Genomic DNA, 19156 nt, shown 5'->3' with positions numbered 1-19156 from the left:
AAAAATTATGAATTGGAACAACTATAGCAAAATAAGATTAAACTTTCGGATGTTATAAATTCTATGGTTTAGGAATTGAACTTGTAATATTTAGAAAGCACTATTTACAATAAATTACAAATATTATAGACAAATTGACTTATACACATGAGACACATAAATTCAAATCTATGAATAATAATATCAATTCTCCTATTTTAATAATCTGTCAAATTATCAAATTGTAAATGATGCATATCTAAAAATTAAAACTTTAAATTTTAATTATTTGTATGACATGTTATAAAATATTTTAGAGATATTATTATAGGTTGAAAATACAACATTACAATTGTTCTATAGAATTGAGCTTTAGGAGAAACATACACTATTATATTAGTATATATATATATATATATAAATTTATATAATTATTAATTTATGATATTATTGGGACCATATTTTATAAGGAGATTTCGAAAAAATTATTATCTTATTATCTTATCGAATATTGTTAATTTTTATACTGACCCGACTTGGGACCAGCAAAATTTATTAATTTATAGTGTTTATTAATTTATAGAGTATTAATTTATAGAGGTTTTACTGTATATATTTATAATGTTAGGAGATTTTGATATATGGCATCAAAATGTATATATATTATACTTACCCTTATAAAAAGGGTCAAATGACTAATGACATAAGCTATCACGTAATATGTTTACTTCCTGCGCAAGAGAAGAAATATATAAATGCATGTGGATAAAGTTTCTACGACATGACTAGCCTTACGCCTTGGTCTCCACGACGGCACATACTTCACATTGCTCTACTGGACCCATTTTGTTCTCCATAGTCTATTCAATTAAATGCGAGAGAATCAATAAGTACATGTAAGCTATGCTAATGCTATATAGTGTAATTTGGAAACCATTCACCAAGAAAATGATATATTTGACTTCTTGTTCTTTTTATTTTTGTCATCATCTTCTTGTTCTTTTCTGAGTGGATTGAGAGTAGTTTTTTTTTTTTTTTTGATCAACTGATTTTATATATAGATATGTTACTGATTTGTTGGAACAGTTTTACCACAAGATACACAATTATCTCCCTTTCCCAAAAAACGAGGGCTACGTTAGCCTACCACCTAAATTCTACTCTGAGTCAGTTATAAAAACCTGGTCTTTACAAAAAGGTCCTTCCAGAGAACATCCCAACCTAAAATCCAAACTAGCTACTCAGAGGATTGAACTCTCTCATCGTCGAAAACCTGCTGCAACCAAGCCGGATGGCCAGAAGCTACGTACGACTGGACCCTGCACTCCCTTGTGACGCTCTGTGCGATGAGATGAGCTCCTCTATTAGCTTTTGGCCTCTCTACTTCCACCGTCCACTGCACAAAAAAAATTAACAGTCTTGCCAATTCTCCTGATTCATAATAAAAGGATGGCCAAGCTTTTGGCCGTAACACACAATTCACTAAACGAGTATCCTCCAAAGCGATACTAACTTTGACACATCTGTGAAAACCCAAACTTTCCATTGCCCATCGAGTAGCAAGAAAGCTGGCTTGATCCTTATTGGGGACATTTGTAAAAGCTCTGCGACTATGCATCACAACAAGCCCTTTTTCATCTCTTAAGACCCACGACGCCCCTGCAAGTTATATCCGATACAAATTGTTCGTTGCTAAAATAAAACGATAACAATGTCCAACTGTTTATTAGTTTATATATTGGTGTGGAATTTTCCGGTGATTTAAAATAATGTTTTCTCGATTAGTAAATCTAATTATTAACGAAGCAAAAAATAATTGAGTAAACTATTATTGGTTAAACTCGTCTATTCGAGATTACAAATATTGTTATATATTATTGTTTTCTTCAACACGTTATAAGTTATTTTTATAAAAAAGTATGTTTCTGTGTTACGTAACTTGAAATTGATGTACATGTGGGAAGATTGCGAAACAACATTATTGAGTTGATAAACTCGGCCCATTAGTATCAAGGCCCATCAATTTCCATTCTCGAATACACGATCAAGATCTACCACAACGACCTAGATCCAATGGCTCAGATTCATTATCAGTTACATTAACATAAAAAATACAAACAAACATTTACTTCAGAACCAGTGGGATATCTCTAACTAGATGATGAATACAATAAGCCACTACAGGAGCTGATTACAATGGCGTTTCAAGAAGCCCAAGGTATGAATCCCATGGCGGAGCTGAGCCTGAAAGTGACAAATATCAGATACAATGCGATCAGACCAATGCCCATCATTTTGCTCGGTCGCATCTCGTTGCGAGGGAGCATCACAAGAGCCCAGATCAAACCAAATATTAGAAATCCTAGAGTGTAGAATAAGGTATTGTCTTCCGGGATCATGTAAGTCTCTGGACTCTTCGACCAAGCACCAAGAAACATCGACATACCTAATCCAACAAGCGTGTTGAACATTGGACCAGCGTAGCAACCTGATAATGCGATTTGTACGCCATCTCCACCATTCATCGACAATGCGATGTTTGACACTAAGTCACCCATTGAGTTCCCCCAAGCAAGTACGGTTAGACCAAGTATCGACGGGTTGATTCCATAGATTCCACCAAATGTAACCAAAAGGGCAACAAGTTCGTTTGCAATCATGTAGAACCATACAATGCTCATGATGAATCCACCTAGTACCCAAGGGATTAAGTATCTTTGAGGCGGACGATCTGGCTCTGTGTTTTTGTATGCAAGATATCCAAGAGTAGATCCAATCGCAATACCGATAAGGTAGGCTACAATGCTAGCTTGAAGACTCGTATCATTTTGGCTGCTCCAAAGGAAGGAAAGTAGGACAGGAGCTAATGAGACACTAGCCACCGCATACGTCTTTGACCAGCTATCTTCCTCGATTAAAGGGATTGTCAAACGTCTAGGAACAGTCAATGGCATTTCAAGCATGGATGTGACTTTCAAACATAACGAGCTCTCGACTTCTGCACCGTCTTCAGTCCATCCCCATGGAGGTCTTTCTTCATCATTTGCATTTGCTTTTGAGAAATGGTTTGAATAGATGGCTACATTTGTAGCCCACATCCACTGTGGTAGAGAATCATGTAGCCGAGGTGGACCTTCCTCAGTGTCAAGTTCTAGCAAGGGACTGTACATAGGAATATCCTCTTCAACGCTTGGGGAGAACACACTTCCTTGCATCGGGAGCAAAGGCATAAAAGAATCCAGCTTCAACCTCCTCGAATGTTTCCTCAAAATCTCATTCGCAGCAACAAGAGAAGCATAGAGCACATAGATCGAGACAAAGGCTATGGCGATACCCACGGTCACCTTGCCGACCATCAAAATCACCAACAAAGCAGCCAATGTGAAAAGGAAGAAACTCAAGTCCCTGATGAAACACTTCTTGTCGATCTTAACGTCTTTATCCGCAACACAAAGCGAAACAATCCCAACAACAATACAAGTCACAAACAAGGCACCACCCAAGACGCTGTTAAGACCAACTTCCCCTTTATCCGAACCAACAAAAGCAGCGATACTGGCAAACACATCAGGCGCTCCGTTACCGAGTGGAAGTAAAGTAACACCAGCAACAGTTGGAGGCAACTTCAAAAGCTTAGAAAGCTTCTCCAACGAACAGCAAAAATAATCAGCTGCAGTGTTACCCAGCAGATAAAAGAGAGCAACAAGCCAAACCCCTAACACAACATAACCCAAGATCTTAAAATCTCCGCAGGAGCAGTAAAAGAAGTTGAGGTAATCAAAGAACCCATCAGGAGAACAAATCGGGTTCGATTTCAAGAACTCACATTCATCAGCATAACCTCTATGTTCATGTAACCCAGAGCACGATACAGTAGTACTATCACCACCACTACCACTCAAGCTGTTATTATTACCGGAAGAACCATGAGTGCCATCAACTTCACTCATATGTCGACGAGTTACAGTAAACTTGCTAAACCCATTACTAAACTGACCTTGGGAAACAAATCCTCTACCACTAGCATCAAGGAAAGACAGATTCTTTAATAAAGGGTTCCTGAGTATATCGGTCTGATCAAAGAAGAAGATGAAGATAATTATAGCGCAGAGCCCATTGAAAACCCCGCGAAATCTGGGATTGCTCGAGCTATACATGAAATTCACAGCTCTCATTCTCCAAATCCGAACGTTGTATTGTATCAGCACAAATTACCAGCCATAGATCACGCGATAACAGGCTAAAAAAAGCCACCGAAACGAACCAGAGCTTAGGGTTCTGAACCAAAGTGAGAAATTTTTGAAACCCTAGGATTCTGGGTTTGGATTGAATCAAAGGTTGAGTTGCTCACCGATATGAATCGACGTGATCTGTGATCAGCAGCAAAAGCGTGTTTGTTCTCCTGACGGCAAAATCGATCGGCAAAAAGAGAATCACATTCACAGTTGTGTCCGTAGGATTCTTTACTTGCTTAATTAAAATGACAATCCTAATCGGGTGGGTTTATTTGACCCGGAACTCGTTATTATTAAACCAAAGTCAAAACGGGAAAGTTTTATTTAGCTCACCCGGAAAACCAAAAGTTAAACCGGTTTGAATAATTTAATGGGCCGGGCCATAAGATAAGAGGCCTGGTAAAGAAAAATACAAAACGTGGCAAGGGCGATAACAACAATAAAAGAACTCCCTCCTCCTCTTCCTCTGTCTCTGTCTCTTTCTTAACTTGTTTATTCCGGCCCGGAAAACGAAAACCGTAGGACACGTGGCAAAACCGTAGTATTAAATTATACACATGAATAACGAGTGATGCCAAAAACATAAAAGTGGTAAAGGATGAGCACAGCAGCTCAGCTATCGTCTTCAGTCCAATAATCAATCGTTGTTGTTGAAGCTCTCTCTTTTAACCAAAGACGTACACGTCTCTCTCTCTCTCTCTCACTCACCTTAATTTAAGCCCTTCCGTGATCAAAGCTAAACCCGAAGCCTCACTTCTTCGATACGATCAAGGTGATTAATTTTCTCTGATCCTTGAGGAGCTCTCTTTTTGGGGTTTTTGTTACAGTCAATTTCATTCCTTTATTCCATGAATTTTGGTTTTTGTGGCAGATCGAGAGAAAGAGATGGGTTCAGCGAACAATAAAGAGTACGAGTTTCTGAGTGAGATTGGGTTGTCTTCTCTCAACTTGGGTTGTTACGTTGCTGGCAAATGGCAAGCTAACGGGCCTCTTGTTTCCACTCTCAATCCTGCTGACAATCAGGTTCTCTGTTCCTTCTTGCATAAGAGAATCGAAAGTGAATGGTTCTATATACTATATTTAGACCTTACCTGTGGTTCTTGCTCTTGTTTATTGAAACACTTCTTAAGCAGCTGTATTATTATAGTTTGTGGATTTAATTTGTTTTTTTTGTAAAAAAAAAAAAAAAAAAAAAAAAAAAAAAAAAAAAAAAAACACTGTTGCAGCCAATTGCTCAAGTAGTGGAAGCTTCTCTAGAAGATTACGAGCAAGGTTTGAAAGCTTGTGAGGAAGCTGCTAAGATATGGATGCAGGTTGTAATTTTACTTAAAACTTTTTCATTAAGCGTATTGCTTTCCTAAGCAAAATTTCTGACGAGATATGTCAGTACAGGTTACGGCTCCAAAGAGAGGTGATATTGTGAGACAGATTGGTGATGCACTTAGATCAAAACTTGACTATCTTGGCCGTCTTCTCTCACTTGAAATGGGAAAGATCCTTGCTGAAGGTATTGGTGAAGTTCAGGTACTCTATGTTTGCTCTCTGCAAAGCTTAGTGATAACTTTGTTACACATTTTACAAATATGGGAACATATGATATGCATAGCTAATATCAAAAACGAACAGCACCTTTCTCATTTGGCTTTAAGTAACACATTTACTACAACTTTTGCAGGAAGTGATTGATATGTGTGACTTTGCTGTGGGTTTGAGCCGACAACTCAATGGATCCGTCATCCCTTCAGAACGTGAGTTGGCTTCTTCTAGTATATAGAGCTTATATAACAAATATTCTCCTAAGTTACTTATATATTTTGGTCAAGTTTCTTATTAAAGGCACTTGGATTTGGAAATGCTTGTTTTCCTGTTTTACATATCTATTGATTTGTCTAAACTCAAATCATTTCTTCGTTTTCAGGCCCTGAACACATGATGTTGGAGGTGATTGCGAGTTTCTTTCCTAGGAGTTGTGTAGTATACTTCTCTTAGAGTAGCAAAATTAACATACTGCTTGGATATTGTAACACAGATGTGGAATCCTCTTGGCATTGTTGGTGTTATCACAGCTTTTAATTTCCCATGTGCAGTACTTGGTAAGTCTTGTGTCCCAATTTCATATCTTGATAATGCAATACAAATTTTTGTGTGTGTTTGTGTTCCTTTCCTGAAAATATATGTACAATTTTGTATTATTGCAGGTTGGAATGCTTGTATTGCATTGGTCTGCGGAAACTGTGTAGTCTGGTAAATGACGAATTTGACTCTGAATTGTGCTCTGAAATTCACCCTAGTAGCTGCTTTAAGGGGATAATACTGTTTACAAGAAGCTGAATCAACGATATACTGTTTACAGTTACTATCTGTTGTCTACCTAATCGTCAATGTTGCAGAAACGTTTCATAAATGATATATTGCTGAGAGACTGCATAATAATGACATAGCATTAATGTTGACAATGCAATTTCTTTTGGTTTGATTACTGATTAGTGTAGTTGATACATGTGATTCCACAGGAAAGGTGCTCCAACTACACCGTTGATAACTATCGCAATGACCAAGCTAGTAGCTGAAGTTTTAGAGAAGAACAATTTACCAGGTGCCATTTTTACGGCCATGTGTGGTGGGGCTGAAATTGGTGAAGCAATAGCCAAAGACAAACGCATTCCCTTAGTATCTTTTACTGGAAGCTCCAAGGTACTACTTTTACTATCATCCACTACCCAAGTGAGCCTGAACGTCACTGTCTCCTGTTTGAATATTTTGACTATGCATAGGTGGGTTTAACAGTACAACAAACAGTGAGTGCAAGATCTGGAAAAACTTTGCTCGAGTTGAGTGGAAACAATGCAATCATAGTCATGGATGATGCTGACATACAGTTAGCGGCTCGATCTGTTCTGTTTGCTGCGGTTGGAACGGCTGGTCAGCGTTGTACAACTTGCCGTAGGCTGGTAAAAAATAATCAATCCCGTTATAGCTTTGTTGCTACTACCTTTCCTTTTGGCTCAATGCTTTAAATGTTGTTATTGTCTTTTTAAGCTTTTGCATGAGAGTATCTACGACAAAGTACTGGAGCAACTGATTCCTTCATACAAACAAGTCAAAATCGGTAATCCTCTTGAGAAAGGGACATTGTTAGGACCATTACATACTCCTGAATCAAAGAAGAACTTTGAGAAAGGAATCGAAGTCATCAAATCCCAGGCAAGTACCTCACATTCTATGCGTTTCTGTATACTGAAAACCGCGAAAAAGTTAAACCTTACCAACTTTAACTTTTCTCTTGCATTGCAGGGTGGTAAAATACTAACGGGCGGTAAAGCAGTCGAAGGTGAAGGAAACTTTGTGGAGCCTACGATAATTGAGATATCAGCAGATGCTGCTGTTGTTAAAGAAGAGCTGTTTGCTCCGGTTCTCTATGTTCTAAAGTTTAAGGTAGTAAAAACTCTCTAACATCATCAACTTTCTTCAGGTATAGACTCCCTTATATCATTCGTTTTCTTTGGAAATAGACCTTAACATAAATTTTCTTGTGGACAGTCATTTGAAGAAGCTGTTGCGATAAACAACTCGGTTCCCCAAGGTCTAAGCAGCTCAATATTCACTCGCAAACCCGAAAACATCTTCAAGTGGATTGGGTAAGTGCTATATAAGAAAAAAAAAAAACAACTCCTCTCAATCTTTCAAGTCAAATTTACTTTTTTCACTGTGTTGCTTTGACTACTAGACCACTGGGAAGTGATTGTGGCATCGTGAATGTGAACATACCGACGAATGGAGCTGAGATTGGCGGAGCTTTTGGAGGCGAGAAAGCGACTGGTGGTGGTCGTGAAGCTGGAAGCGACTCATGGAAACAGTACATGCGTCGGTCCACCTGGTAAAATTCTACTCCTTCATCTCTTCTCTTCTTAGTGTCCGGTTTTAAGTTTTTGATTTTTGATTCGTTGAAACGGTCCACTTAATATTTTGACAGTACGATCAACTATGGGAACGAGTTACCTCTAGCGCAAGGCATCAACTTCGGTTAAGTTCTGAGAGACTTACCGGCCTAATGTTATGTTGTCTCGGAATTCGATCGGGTGCTTGTATTGTATGGGTTTAAACTTTAAAAATGATAAATCGCAATAATAATACTTAAAATGTTATTTCGAGTATTAATTTAAAGATTAATCGGATTAAAGTATAAGATAATGGTTAGTCCAGACTAATCATGGGTGTAATAAAAATCGTTTCCTGATGTTATCAGTCATACCATTTCAAGATGCTGATGCTGATCCTGAATAGATAGGTATACAAGAAAAAGGGTTTGTATACCTCTTTATGTGCATACATATCAAATAATAATACACAAAGTAATAAATATATGTTATTTTTATGTCAACTTAAATAAATATGATAAATCCAAGTACATACGTAAGATACATGAAAATGATCTCTTTGAATAAGTTTGTACCGCATAATACAACGCATTATTCGTTTATAGTGATGCAAACGTTTATTTCGTGGAAATCGGCTAAAATTGTTGTCCAATTCTTTTATTTCAAGAATTTAAAGAAGTAGTGGAACCTAGAATCTTCTTCCTCTATTTTTTTACGATATGGATTAATATGATTATTGAAGACTTTAGACCATGTTAGAAATAGTTAGGTTCTACAAAATCCAACCTGACTGTACGAGACTACGAGTAATCTTATCAATAATAATCCATTAGGCATTCGCACATGCAAGGTCGTAATAACTAATACGGATCCACTTAATCAAGAAAACAATTTTAATCAAATAATGTCAACAATAATTGTGAATTAATTATGACACTTTTTTAGTGCGATTGTAAAAGAAATTAATCAATTGAAAAAAATCTCCATTAATTTATACTTTTAGTTTAAAAATCACATTATGCAAATAAATGGATATCTCTATGTACTTATTTAAACAATGTTGTTAGAAGTTTAACCCAACTATCATGTGACATATCACCAAAAATATCATTACATTTTAATTAATTTAATAANGATTGTGGCATCGTGAATGTGAACATACCGACGAATGGAGCTGAGATTGGCGGAGCTTTTGGAGGCGAGAAAGCGACTGGTGGTGGTCGTGAAGCTGGAAGCGACTCATGGAAACAGTACATGCGTCGGTCCACCTGGTAAAATTCTACTCCTTCATCTCTTCTCTTCTTAGTGTCCGGTTTTAAGTTTTTGATTTTTGATTCGTTGAAACGGTCCACTTAATATTTTGACAGTACGATCAACTATGGGAACGAGTTACCTCTAGCGCAAGGCATCAACTTCGGTTAAGTTCTGAGAGACTTACCGGCCTAATGTTATGTTGTCTCGGAATTCGATCGGGTGCTTGTATTGTATGGGTTTAAACTTTAAAAATGATAAATCGCAATAATAATACTTAAAATGTTATTTCGAGTATTAATTTAAAGATTAATCGGATTAAAGTATAAGATAATGGTTAGTCCAGACTAATCATGGGTGTAATAAAAATCGTTTCCTGATGTTATCAGTCATACCATTTCAAGATGCTGATGCTGATCCTGAATAGATAGGTATACAAGAAAAAGGGTTTGTATACCTCTTTATGTGCATACATATCAAATAATAATACACAAAGTAATAAATATATGTTATTTTTATGTCAACTTAAATAAATATGATAAATCCAAGTACATACGTAAGATACATGAAAATGATCTCTTTGAATAAGTTTGTACCGCATAATACAACGCATTATTCGTTTATAGTGATGCAAACGTTTATTTCGTGGAAATCGGCTAAAATTGTTGTCCAATTCTTTTATTTCAAGAATTTAAAGAAGTAGTGGAACCTAGAATCTTCTTCCTCTATTTTTTTACGATATGGATTAATATGATTATTGAAGACTTTAGACCATGTTAGAAATAGTTAGGTTCTACAAAATCCAACCTGACTGTACGAGACTACGAGTAATCTTATCAATAATAATCCATTAGGCATTCGCACATGCAAGGTCGTAATAACTAATACGGATCCACTTAATCAAGAAAACAATTTTAATCAAATAATGTCAACAATAATTGTGAATTAATTATGACACTTTTTTAGTGCGATTGTAAAAGAAATTAATCAATTGAAAAAAATCTCCATTAATTTATACTTTTAGTTTAAAAATCACATTATGCAAATAAATGGATATCTCTATGTACTTATTTAAACAATGTTGTTAGAAGTTTAACCCAACTATCATGTGACATATCACCAAAAATATCATTACATTTTAATTAATTTAATAATTAACAAAATAATTTTTTTATATTAGTTTATAAAATAATATTTTCAAAATTTTTTAATGAAATTATTTAACAAGTTCCTTGTATGTATTCCTAAATCATTTAATAATGATTCATATATATTTTTTAAACTAAAAATTACAACACTGTTACACTGATTATATTTTTAAAATATAATCTATTATATCTAATTATTTTTTATTTTTCTGCACTGCATATCTAATTTATTAAAAAAAACCACTCCTGTGGGAGAAGAAATATAACAATTAATCACTCATATTAACAAATTGACATTGTCATATATCAAGTACAGTCAAACGAACCAATACCTAGACGTCTCGAATTTTTTTTTCTGTACATTCCATTTTAATTTATTTTATATTTTCTTCGGATTTTAAATAAACAAATATTTCCAACAACCTTCTCGAGAAGATTTCACACTCGCGCCGCGCGCGCGCACACTTTCCTTCTTCGTCTCTATTCCATTAGATACCTCTCCGGAAATAGAATATTCGGATCTACGCACCTCCTGACAAAGCAGGCAAACAGCTTCCACCTCCATCAATCACCGCCGCAGCACAAATCTCCCCACCTTCTATAGCCGCAACACTCCTCGGAGACGCCGTCGTTGCTCCTGACGCCACGACACTCGGCGGCAAGTTCAGAATCAGTCTTCTCCTGAACATCTCTCCGATCGCCGATATTAAATCAACCTTCTTAGGAGACGGCGAAGCAACAAACTCGCCGCATAACTTCATGTGAACCGCCAAAGCCTCGTCGAGTCCGATTCGTCTCTCTTTTTTATTACCCCAACGAAACATCTCGTACTTTACGGCTTCGGAACAGAGACCGCAGATGAATTTTCCCGCGTAAAGGTTCCGTACGGTTTCAATATAAACCGCCGTGTATTCCTCCGTCATACGGCAACATTCGCATCTCGCGAAGTCTATCTCCGACGGCTTCGATCCGGTGATCGTCGTTAAATTCGTAGTCATGCCTCTGTTATCAAAAGAAAGAAACATCAAAGTTAGCCATTTTATAAATTAAAAAAAGACAGATACGAATCTGATTCATCTTTAAAACATAACTAACCTTTTCTTACTCGGAATCTGTTGTGTAATGATATCTATCTATATATATGTATAGTTAGTGTGTATGTTAGATATATATGTATGTAAAAGTGTTTACTATATAAAATCTATCTCTCTTTCTCCCACTCTGCAACTTGAACTTCGCTGTAGAAGAGCTCACAAAACAAAATCATTTTTTTTTTCTAACAAGAAGAACTTGAAAGTTCAAACCAAGCAAGACCCAAAATTCATAATTTTGAGGATATTTTTTTTTGTTTTTGCTTCAACTTTTGATCAAATCACAAGTGGATGTTTTGTTGAAGACGATGAGAAAGAAGAGAGATTTTGTTTTGATCAAGGAGAGAAAATATTTGATTTTTGAAGAAAGCAGAGCGAATCGTCGAAATTTAAAGGAAATGTTTTTTTTTTTATAAAAAGAGACTCTTCAACACAATCATTTGTTGTGGGTCGACCATAGATATTAAAAACATTAATAACCAAAAGGAGAAAATTAAGACAAATGTTGATTTTGTTAGTTAATATTCCACGTAAGCATATGTTTTAAGCCAATTATTCGCTGCCAGTGTGTAGGAAATTACCAGTCAACAATGCTCATGCCAGTAATATTTTTGTCATCGCCAGCTAAGCTGTTAGTATTATTTTACTACTATTTATTTGATTAGCAGCATATGTTTTACGTTTGACCTGCAAAACGTAAGTTTAGAAATACTATATTATAAATTTTGATTGCATAGATAGTAATACGTCTACATATATAATTTTCAAGCTGGCGTTTTTATCCATATATTTTTACTGATTAATTTTATATTTTCAATCCCAAAAAATCTAACCTTAAAAACAATTTAAAAATTATTTGGTCCGAACCGGGTAAGACACACTTCACAAATGGACAGGCTGTGTAGACACCCGGTCAGTCACTCGTATATCCAGAGATTAGGAAAGTAAACAAATGAGGAGTAGACAAGTGTACTTAAAGATAAAGCGTGCAAGAAACCCGCAGGCTCGAAATTTCTCTAATTATTGTTTCCAACACATCACAGATCGCTTTGCCTTCTTCGAGAAGATAATCGCCAATTCACCAAACAAGGTTCGTAGATGAAACCTTGATACTTTTAATGTTTAAGACTAGATTGGTTCAAACCATTTCTTCTACGACGCAGTAGTATCAAAATAATTGGTTCAAACTTTCAAACAATTTATCTCATTCACAAAGTTTTTAACAAGTGACAGATTCTCATAACGTAATTTATATTTACCTCATTTTATGCACCATCATCAATCCGTCTCTACCTCATATCAACTCATTTTAAGATGACTTCATACCTACGCCGAGGCATTTGTATTAGGCTACACCAGACAAACCTGGTTATAAGAGATGTCAAGAGTAATGTGCTCTGGTTTGGGATGAGATCGATCCCCCTAGAACATATTTCTGCACTTATGACTGATGCTTTTGGTTTATGTTGGGGATATTGAAAGTGTCAAAATATGGGATTTACGCCGGTAGATTTTGAACATGCTCGATCACTCTACTGCTGTTAGTTTTTGTTGTTACCTGATCATCCTGCCTTTGGTGGGCCTCTTCCCATGTTCTTATGTTCCAGTGCTCCTCCATAGTTTGGTGCTGGCCTCTGTCCTCCCATGTTCTTAGAATACATGTTCCTTTTGTAACTAAGATTTAAGTTTCTGCTGCTGCTATAACCATTTTGGTCACTAAACTTTTCAATTAACACCATTTGTGTTGTTGGGATTCGGATAAACCTTAGTGGGTTATTTATGACTCAGAGAAGAAATCAAACTGCAATTATGAAGGAACTAATACATCAAAAGTCACAAAATACAAAAATCAAACATTTATATCAACAATGGAGAGTATTGAAATTTGGCAACAAACAAACAACACACAACAAATAAATATGCTTACAAGTACAAAAGAGTGAGAGACTATTCACCAGAAGCTGGAGAACAAGCTGAACACTGCCACATGAAAATGGAAAGAATTCAAAGAATGATATGTATGGCTACGTCTAACGTGGGAAACCAAAAAGGAAACCTCTATGGATTTTTCCAATCTTCTTCTTTCACTGAGACCGTCTCAAATGTGGAGCTGTGGTATATCCTTCGAAGAAATCCAACACAGCCGTTTCAAGGTTTTCAACAGAGTATTTCAAGTAGTTTTCCGGATGTCTTCCACTCTCTATATGTCCCCTGAATCTTCCAAGAAATGATCTATAAGCCGGTATAAAATGCTCGGATAGAGAGATCCTGAGTTCTTCTCTAAGCTGAGTATCTGGAACCAACCATGTCGACTGAATCCTATGAACCTCTTCAAACATTGTATTGAAAGCTTTAAACCTCTCTCTTAAAGCACTTTTCGATACACCAGAAGAGAAGCTTCCGCTCACATGTAATCCTTCATCTCTCAAGCTATTCAGAACTCTGACCCATGTGGCTCTCTGATACTTGGTGGCTGCCTGTCTAAATATCCCCGTAAGCTTTCTTAAATACTTGTCTCCTATCAACTCCATTAGCTCCGGAGAGCTTTTCACCTTCTGAACTATGTAATGGACATTGTTCATGACGAAGATGTGAGACAAAGGCTCGTCTTTGTAGTGCAAAGACTTCTCTTCAAGATTGAACTGTAGCATCACCATCGTCCAAATCATATGCAAAGCTAACGGAGATATTCCTTCAAGCTGAGAGATATCCATATCGGGATTGTTTCTATCATTGGTACATTCCAAACCACGGCATGGTTTGGTCATGATGAGATCAATCAACGTTTCTTTATAGTCAGAGATCAAGTTGAGGTAGTTCATCACATACCTTGTCAATGGATGTATAGTTCCTCCAGGGACAGGAACAACCGAAGGCTCACGAAACACAGCATTCTCAAACTCAGTGAGTATACCTCTCGCTGCTTCAGCTAATCTTGATTGTATCTCTGTAGATTGAACAAGAATCGCCTCGGATGAACTCGAATCGAAGATCTCTTCCATATCAGGCAACAAATCTGTTAAAGCATCGTGTAAATCAAGAATCTTGAATAGTTTCTCAGGCGATCTTCTACTAATGCTTATAGCTTCAGGGAAATTGAAAAGCTGCAAAGCAGAGCCTTTGACAATCTCCATGAAACATGTCGTCTCTTCCACGGTTCCTTCAAATATCTGCTCACAGAGTCTCTTCTCGCTAGCGAAGACTACTCTAACGCAAACTTTAGCCGCACGGATCCATCTCCTGATCTTCACTTCAACAGCTTCCCAGTCAAGTCTCTGAACATCTCCAATCCCTATTTTCACAATCCCTAGCTGCTTAAACATCGTTTCCATGGCGGTTTTTCTTACGTTTCCGTACACCTGAAGGCACTCGCGTGAGTAGCCAGCTCCGATCATCCTCTGCGCGATCGACCTCAGATCAGAGACAGCTTCGGGAGATACAAGATCGATCTCTCGAATACTGCTAGTCGATTTGCTATTGCTTCTTCTGCTCCTCGATAACCGGCGTGAACCGGAATCCGAACCATCCGGTAGAACCAGATCCACTTGCTGTTGCTGCTCTTCATCTTCGTCACATGTTGTTACGCTGTAGTCATCGTCAAGCTCGGTGCGAGAGGAAGAAGCGAAAGAGGAAGAAGAAAGCGATGAATCGAGAAGAAGCGAATCAGGTTCGAAAGTAGAAGTCTGAGAGATCAAGATGTTTCTCAGCTCGTCTTCGAGCCTAGCCATGGCGATTTGAATCGTTGAGGTAGCTGCTTTGACTTGGTCGGAGACTGAGATTGAAGAGATGTGTCTTTGAACTTCGTCGACGGCTCGTAAGTAGCGATCTACTTCATCTCGATCACCACCGCTTTGGAAAATAAGATTCTCTTTAGCTTCTTCACATGTTGTTGAATCCCACCGGAGTATTATCTTCTCCGCCGTCTCTAAATCGGAACCATCGCCACGATTCTCCTCAAGTGTTGACATGGATTGGTGTTTTGACTTCACCGATCGATTTAGGTCTCCTTTAGAAATGAGATTTAGGCTGGTGGTGATGAAGAAAACTAATAATTTGGTTTGTGAATTTTTTTAATGAAGAAATCAAAATTCGTTTTTTTTTTTTTGCCTTTTGGGAAAAGAGTCAATAGACTGACTTATTCAACGCTCAGCTCGTTGGGTGTGTTTTTATTTTTGTTTATGTCTGGAAAAACCATAGAAAAGTACTAAAATTTTATCAATGATTCTCGCCGGCGGCGTGACGTTACCGGAAAGACAGAAAACTCCGGCGAGTTCAATCTACTCTCACTTAAAAAGTAGATCTCTAATAATTAGCATGGTTTCAGTTTTTTTTTATAGTGTTATTACAAATCATGACTACTGTAATAACACAGTCTGTGTTATTACAATAAACTCTAAAAGCATATACTGCTGTGCCGACATGCAAAAAAGAACAAAACATAAAGGATAAACGAACAGTAAGCTTCCTAAGAATATAAAACAATTAGTATTAAGTAATCCACCTAGGCATAAAAAAAAGTGTTAATTTAAGTATCAATTGGTTTGATATCGTTGTCGTTTTTGTTTGAAATTGATGTTTGATAGTAAAATTACATGAATTAGTTAAAAAAAAAAAAAGAATTAGTTTAAACTGAACACAATTCAGTTTAAGTTTAAACTGAACACAATTCAGTTTGTGTCTTAATCAGTTTGGGACTTTGGGCTGGGCCGTAAAAAAAAGACAAGTAGCTAATTTGTCAGTCACGGGAACGCAACGCACTGTACTCTGCCACTTCACTGTGTGAGTAAAGTGAGTTTGGGCCTTGAGCTGGGCCGTTAGCAAATGATTGGTCGGTGACGAAAATGAATATTCACAGCCGCGTGAGATTAGAACTTACCCTATCTATCTCTTCTCTCTCTCTCGAAGAAATCGTCAGACTCCTATAAAATGGTCACTTGTTTCGTACGGCCTTTCTTTACTCCCTTTAGAGATAGAGAGAGAGAGAGAGAGAGTGCGTGCGATTATCTTCTCTTTCTTCTTTGATTTATTTTCCTTTTTTTTTTTTCTCTTTTTTTTTTTCTTTTTTTTTCTTCTTCTTTCATCTTCTTCATACTTGATTTTGAACCCTAGCTGAAGGGGAAAAAAATCACAACTTTTTCTCGGGGAAACAAACAGATATTTTTATCTATCGCAGTGAGAAAGAAGCCACAAAAGAAAAAAAAATGCAGAATCAAAGGCTGAAGCTGCAGCAGCAACAACATCAACAAGCTATGATTCAGCAAGCTATGATGCAACAACAACATCCTTCTCTTTATCATCCTGGTGTTATGCCTCCTCCTCAGGTCTTTTTTCATTTCATTGATCTGTTTTGGTTTTGTCTTTTGCCTCATTCGTGATTAGGGTTTGTTTTGTAATTCCGATTCGTAGGTTTCCATTCACTTCTTTAACCTCGTCTTATGAATCTATGTGGCTAGTTATCATTGTAAAGTTTTGAGCTTTTGATTTGTAGGCTAAGGTTTTGTGTTAGTAATTCGGTTTATGTGCTGATTTGTGTTTCTTGTGTTCAATTTTTGCTGGCAATGGTAAAAAGAGTGGTTTTGAGCAACTTGTTCTGTAATCATTTCTAAATGTTTGGTTATGCTATTATTACAGATGGAGCCTTTGCCAAGTGGAAACCTTCCTCCTGGTTTTGATCCCAGTACTTGCCGTAGTGTGTGAGTGTTTTTATTTCTATGATTTGTTTTTGTGACATTGGAACCAAAGATTTTTTTTGTGAAATGCTGAGTTTCAACCTGTGTAAATCGTTCTCTGGTATTGCAGGTATGCTGGCAACATTCACACGCAGGTCACGGAGGCTCTTCTTCAAGAGATTTTTGCAGGCGCTGGTCCTATTGAAAGCTGTAAACTCATCAGAAAGGATAAGGTTGATTTTTGAAAACTGCCCCTGGGTTTTTTTTTTTTTTTTTTCCAATGCTTAACTACTTACTGGAGCTAACTTGTAGACATGAATGTTTCCACACTTGGCAGTCATCATATGGATTTGTTCACTACTTCGATCGTAGATTTGCTGCTATGGCTATAATGACTCTTAACGGACGGCATATGTAAGTATCTGACACTGGTACTCTATGCTTTTTTTATTCATTTGTATGTTCCCTTCGACTGTAAGTAATACTGGATTTCGCAGATTTGGACAGCCTATGAAAGTTAATTGGGCGTATGCAACTGGTCAGAGGGAAGATACATCAAGTAAGTTAGGATTAGTACGGATTGATATTGCATTTTGTTCGCTTTTTCTTTGAGTGAGGCTGTGATGTTGAATGGTTTTGTTTACATGAAATGCAGGCCATTTCAACATTTTTGTTGGAGATCTCAGTCCAGAGGTTACTGATGCAGCATTGTTTGATAGCTTTGCTGCCTTCAATAGCTGCTCGTAAGTGCTTGGTTATAAAAAAAAAAATCTAGTTACACAACTTAGTTGTACCTATATATTACTATCGTGTTACAAGGTTTCTTTATTGATGAAGCTTATTTTTCTAAACACTCCATCATTATTCTTATGAAGGGATGCAAGAGTAATGTGGGACCAGAAAACTGGACGCTCAAGGGGCTTTGGGTTTGTTTCCTTCCGTAATCAGCAGGTTTTGTATTCTTAAATCATTGGTGACTGTTGTTTTTAGCTCCATTCTTGGTTTTCATTGATGTTTGAATGTTAAATTTGTTTTGCAGGATGCTCAAACTGCCATAAATGAGATGAATGGTAAGAATTATCTTGTAGCAGCTTGTGGTATTATAGCTTTATGGTTGCTTTTTGAACTTTGGTTTCTCCATGCTGATATTTTATGATGCATTTTGCTGTGTAATATTGTGGCTGGAAAGGCCAATCATGCTTTGCCTCTAGAATTGAGTTACTATCTGAATTCCTAGCGCTTTCTTTTGTCAGTACTACAACCTTGGTTTGTTTTACTTCATCTCAGGTAAATGGTTAAGTAGCAGACAGATCAGATGCAACTGGGCGACAAAAGGTGCTACTTTTGGCGAAGACAAGCATAGCTCTGATGGAAAAAGTGTTGTGGAACTTACAAATGGCTCTTCAGGTTTCTATTTGATGACTGTGCAACTATTAAAATTTTCACACTCTCTTAAAAAAGATTTTCTTGAAGATTACACTGATTGAACATTTGATTATGCAGAGGATGGTAGAGAGCTCGCAAATGAAGATGCCCCTGAAAACAATCCTCAATATACAACTGTCTATGTAGGAAACCTCTCTCCAGAAGTAAGTTATCAACTTAACGAATTGCTCTACATAACACAGAGGCAGCACGTCTTTTTCTTTGGGCACCTTGTGATAGTTGTCAATCTTGCAGGTAACTCAGCTTGATCTACACCGTCTATTTTATGCACTTGGCGCTGGAGTGATTGAAGAGGTCCGTGTCCAGCGGGACAAAGGGTTTGGTTTTGTGAGATATAACACTCATGAAGAGGCTGCTCTTGCTATTCAGATGGGCAACGCTCAGCCTTTCCTCTTTAGCAGACAGATAAAGGTACTAACTTTAGCTATGCTTACCTAGATCTAACTGTTGTTTCATCAT

At 37.1% G+C, this 19156-nt stretch overlaps 5 protein-coding genes and 1 long non-coding RNA gene across 7 annotated transcripts; 3 read left to right on the top strand and 3 right to left on the bottom strand.

The window, feature by feature from the left end:
• On the bottom strand, window positions 1966-4462 carry LOC104742931 (cation/calcium exchanger 4). The gene is made up of 2 exons (XM_010464014.2): window positions 4331-4462; window positions 1966-4219 (listed from the first exon to the last, which is right to left on the bottom strand). Exon 2 carries the CDS (start codon window positions 4152-4154, stop codon window positions 2184-2186), a length of 1971 nt encoding a protein of 656 aa, XP_010462316.1. The 5' UTR covers window positions 4155-4219; window positions 4331-4462; the 3' UTR covers window positions 1966-2183.
• LOC104742930 (aldehyde dehydrogenase family 7 member B4) lies at window positions 4806-8456 on the top strand. Its single transcript, XM_010464013.2, has 15 exons — window positions 4806-4986; window positions 5086-5237; window positions 5441-5527; window positions 5607-5738; window positions 5890-5962; window positions 6133-6155; window positions 6244-6307; window positions 6413-6458; window positions 6728-6908; window positions 6989-7165; window positions 7254-7418; window positions 7509-7649; window positions 7755-7852; window positions 7942-8091; window positions 8188-8456. Exons 2-15 carry the CDS (start codon window positions 5100-5102, stop codon window positions 8240-8242), a joined length of 1530 nt encoding a protein of 509 aa, XP_010462315.1. The 5' UTR covers window positions 4806-4986; window positions 5086-5099; the 3' UTR covers window positions 8243-8456.
• Window positions 9227-9746, top strand: LOC104742929. Its single transcript, XR_760584.1, has 2 exons — window positions 9227-9363; window positions 9460-9746. It is a non-coding gene; the product is annotated as an uncharacterized LOC104742929 (long non-coding RNA).
• LOC104742928 lies at window positions 10741-12003 on the bottom strand. Its single transcript, XM_010464011.1, has 2 exons — window positions 11587-12003; window positions 10741-11493 (listed from the first exon to the last, which is right to left on the bottom strand). Exon 2 carries the CDS (start codon window positions 11487-11489, stop codon window positions 11013-11015), a length of 477 nt encoding a protein of 158 aa, XP_010462313.1. The 5' UTR covers window positions 11490-11493; window positions 11587-12003; the 3' UTR covers window positions 10741-11012.
• Window positions 13376-15887, bottom strand: LOC104742923 (exocyst complex component EXO70A1-like). Of its 2 annotated transcripts, XM_010464008.2 has the most exons (2): window positions 14412-15887; window positions 13376-14309 (listed from the first exon to the last, which is right to left on the bottom strand). In XM_010464008.2, the coding sequence occupies exons 1-2, from the start codon at window positions 15548-15550 to the stop codon at window positions 13667-13669; spliced, it is 1782 nt and encodes a 593-aa protein (XP_010462310.1). In that variant the 5' UTR covers window positions 15551-15887; the 3' UTR covers window positions 13376-13666. The 2 variants fall into 2 exon arrangements, with proteins under 2 accessions (XP_010462310.1, XP_010462309.1); XM_010464007.2 differs by having other exon boundaries at window positions 13376-15887.
• On the top strand, window positions 16598-19108 carry LOC104742924 (oligouridylate-binding protein 1A-like; the record flags this gene model as incomplete). Its single annotated transcript, XM_010464009.2, is given in 11 exon segments — window positions 16598-16903; window positions 17214-17275; window positions 17382-17484; window positions 17589-17665; window positions 17749-17810; window positions 17907-17994; window positions 18127-18202; window positions 18291-18321; window positions 18539-18658; window positions 18755-18840; window positions 18932-19108. Coding segments are annotated over 11 exon segments (1002 nt in total), but the record flags the coding sequence as incomplete, so codon positions are not given.

This window comes from Camelina sativa, chromosome 14 (assembly GCF_000633955.1).
Source record: "Camelina sativa cultivar DH55 chromosome 14, Cs, whole genome shotgun sequence".
NCBI classification, from domain to species: Eukaryota; Viridiplantae; Streptophyta; class Magnoliopsida; order Brassicales; family Brassicaceae; genus Camelina; species Camelina sativa.
This window is presented reverse-complemented; position numbering and strand designations above follow the sequence as displayed.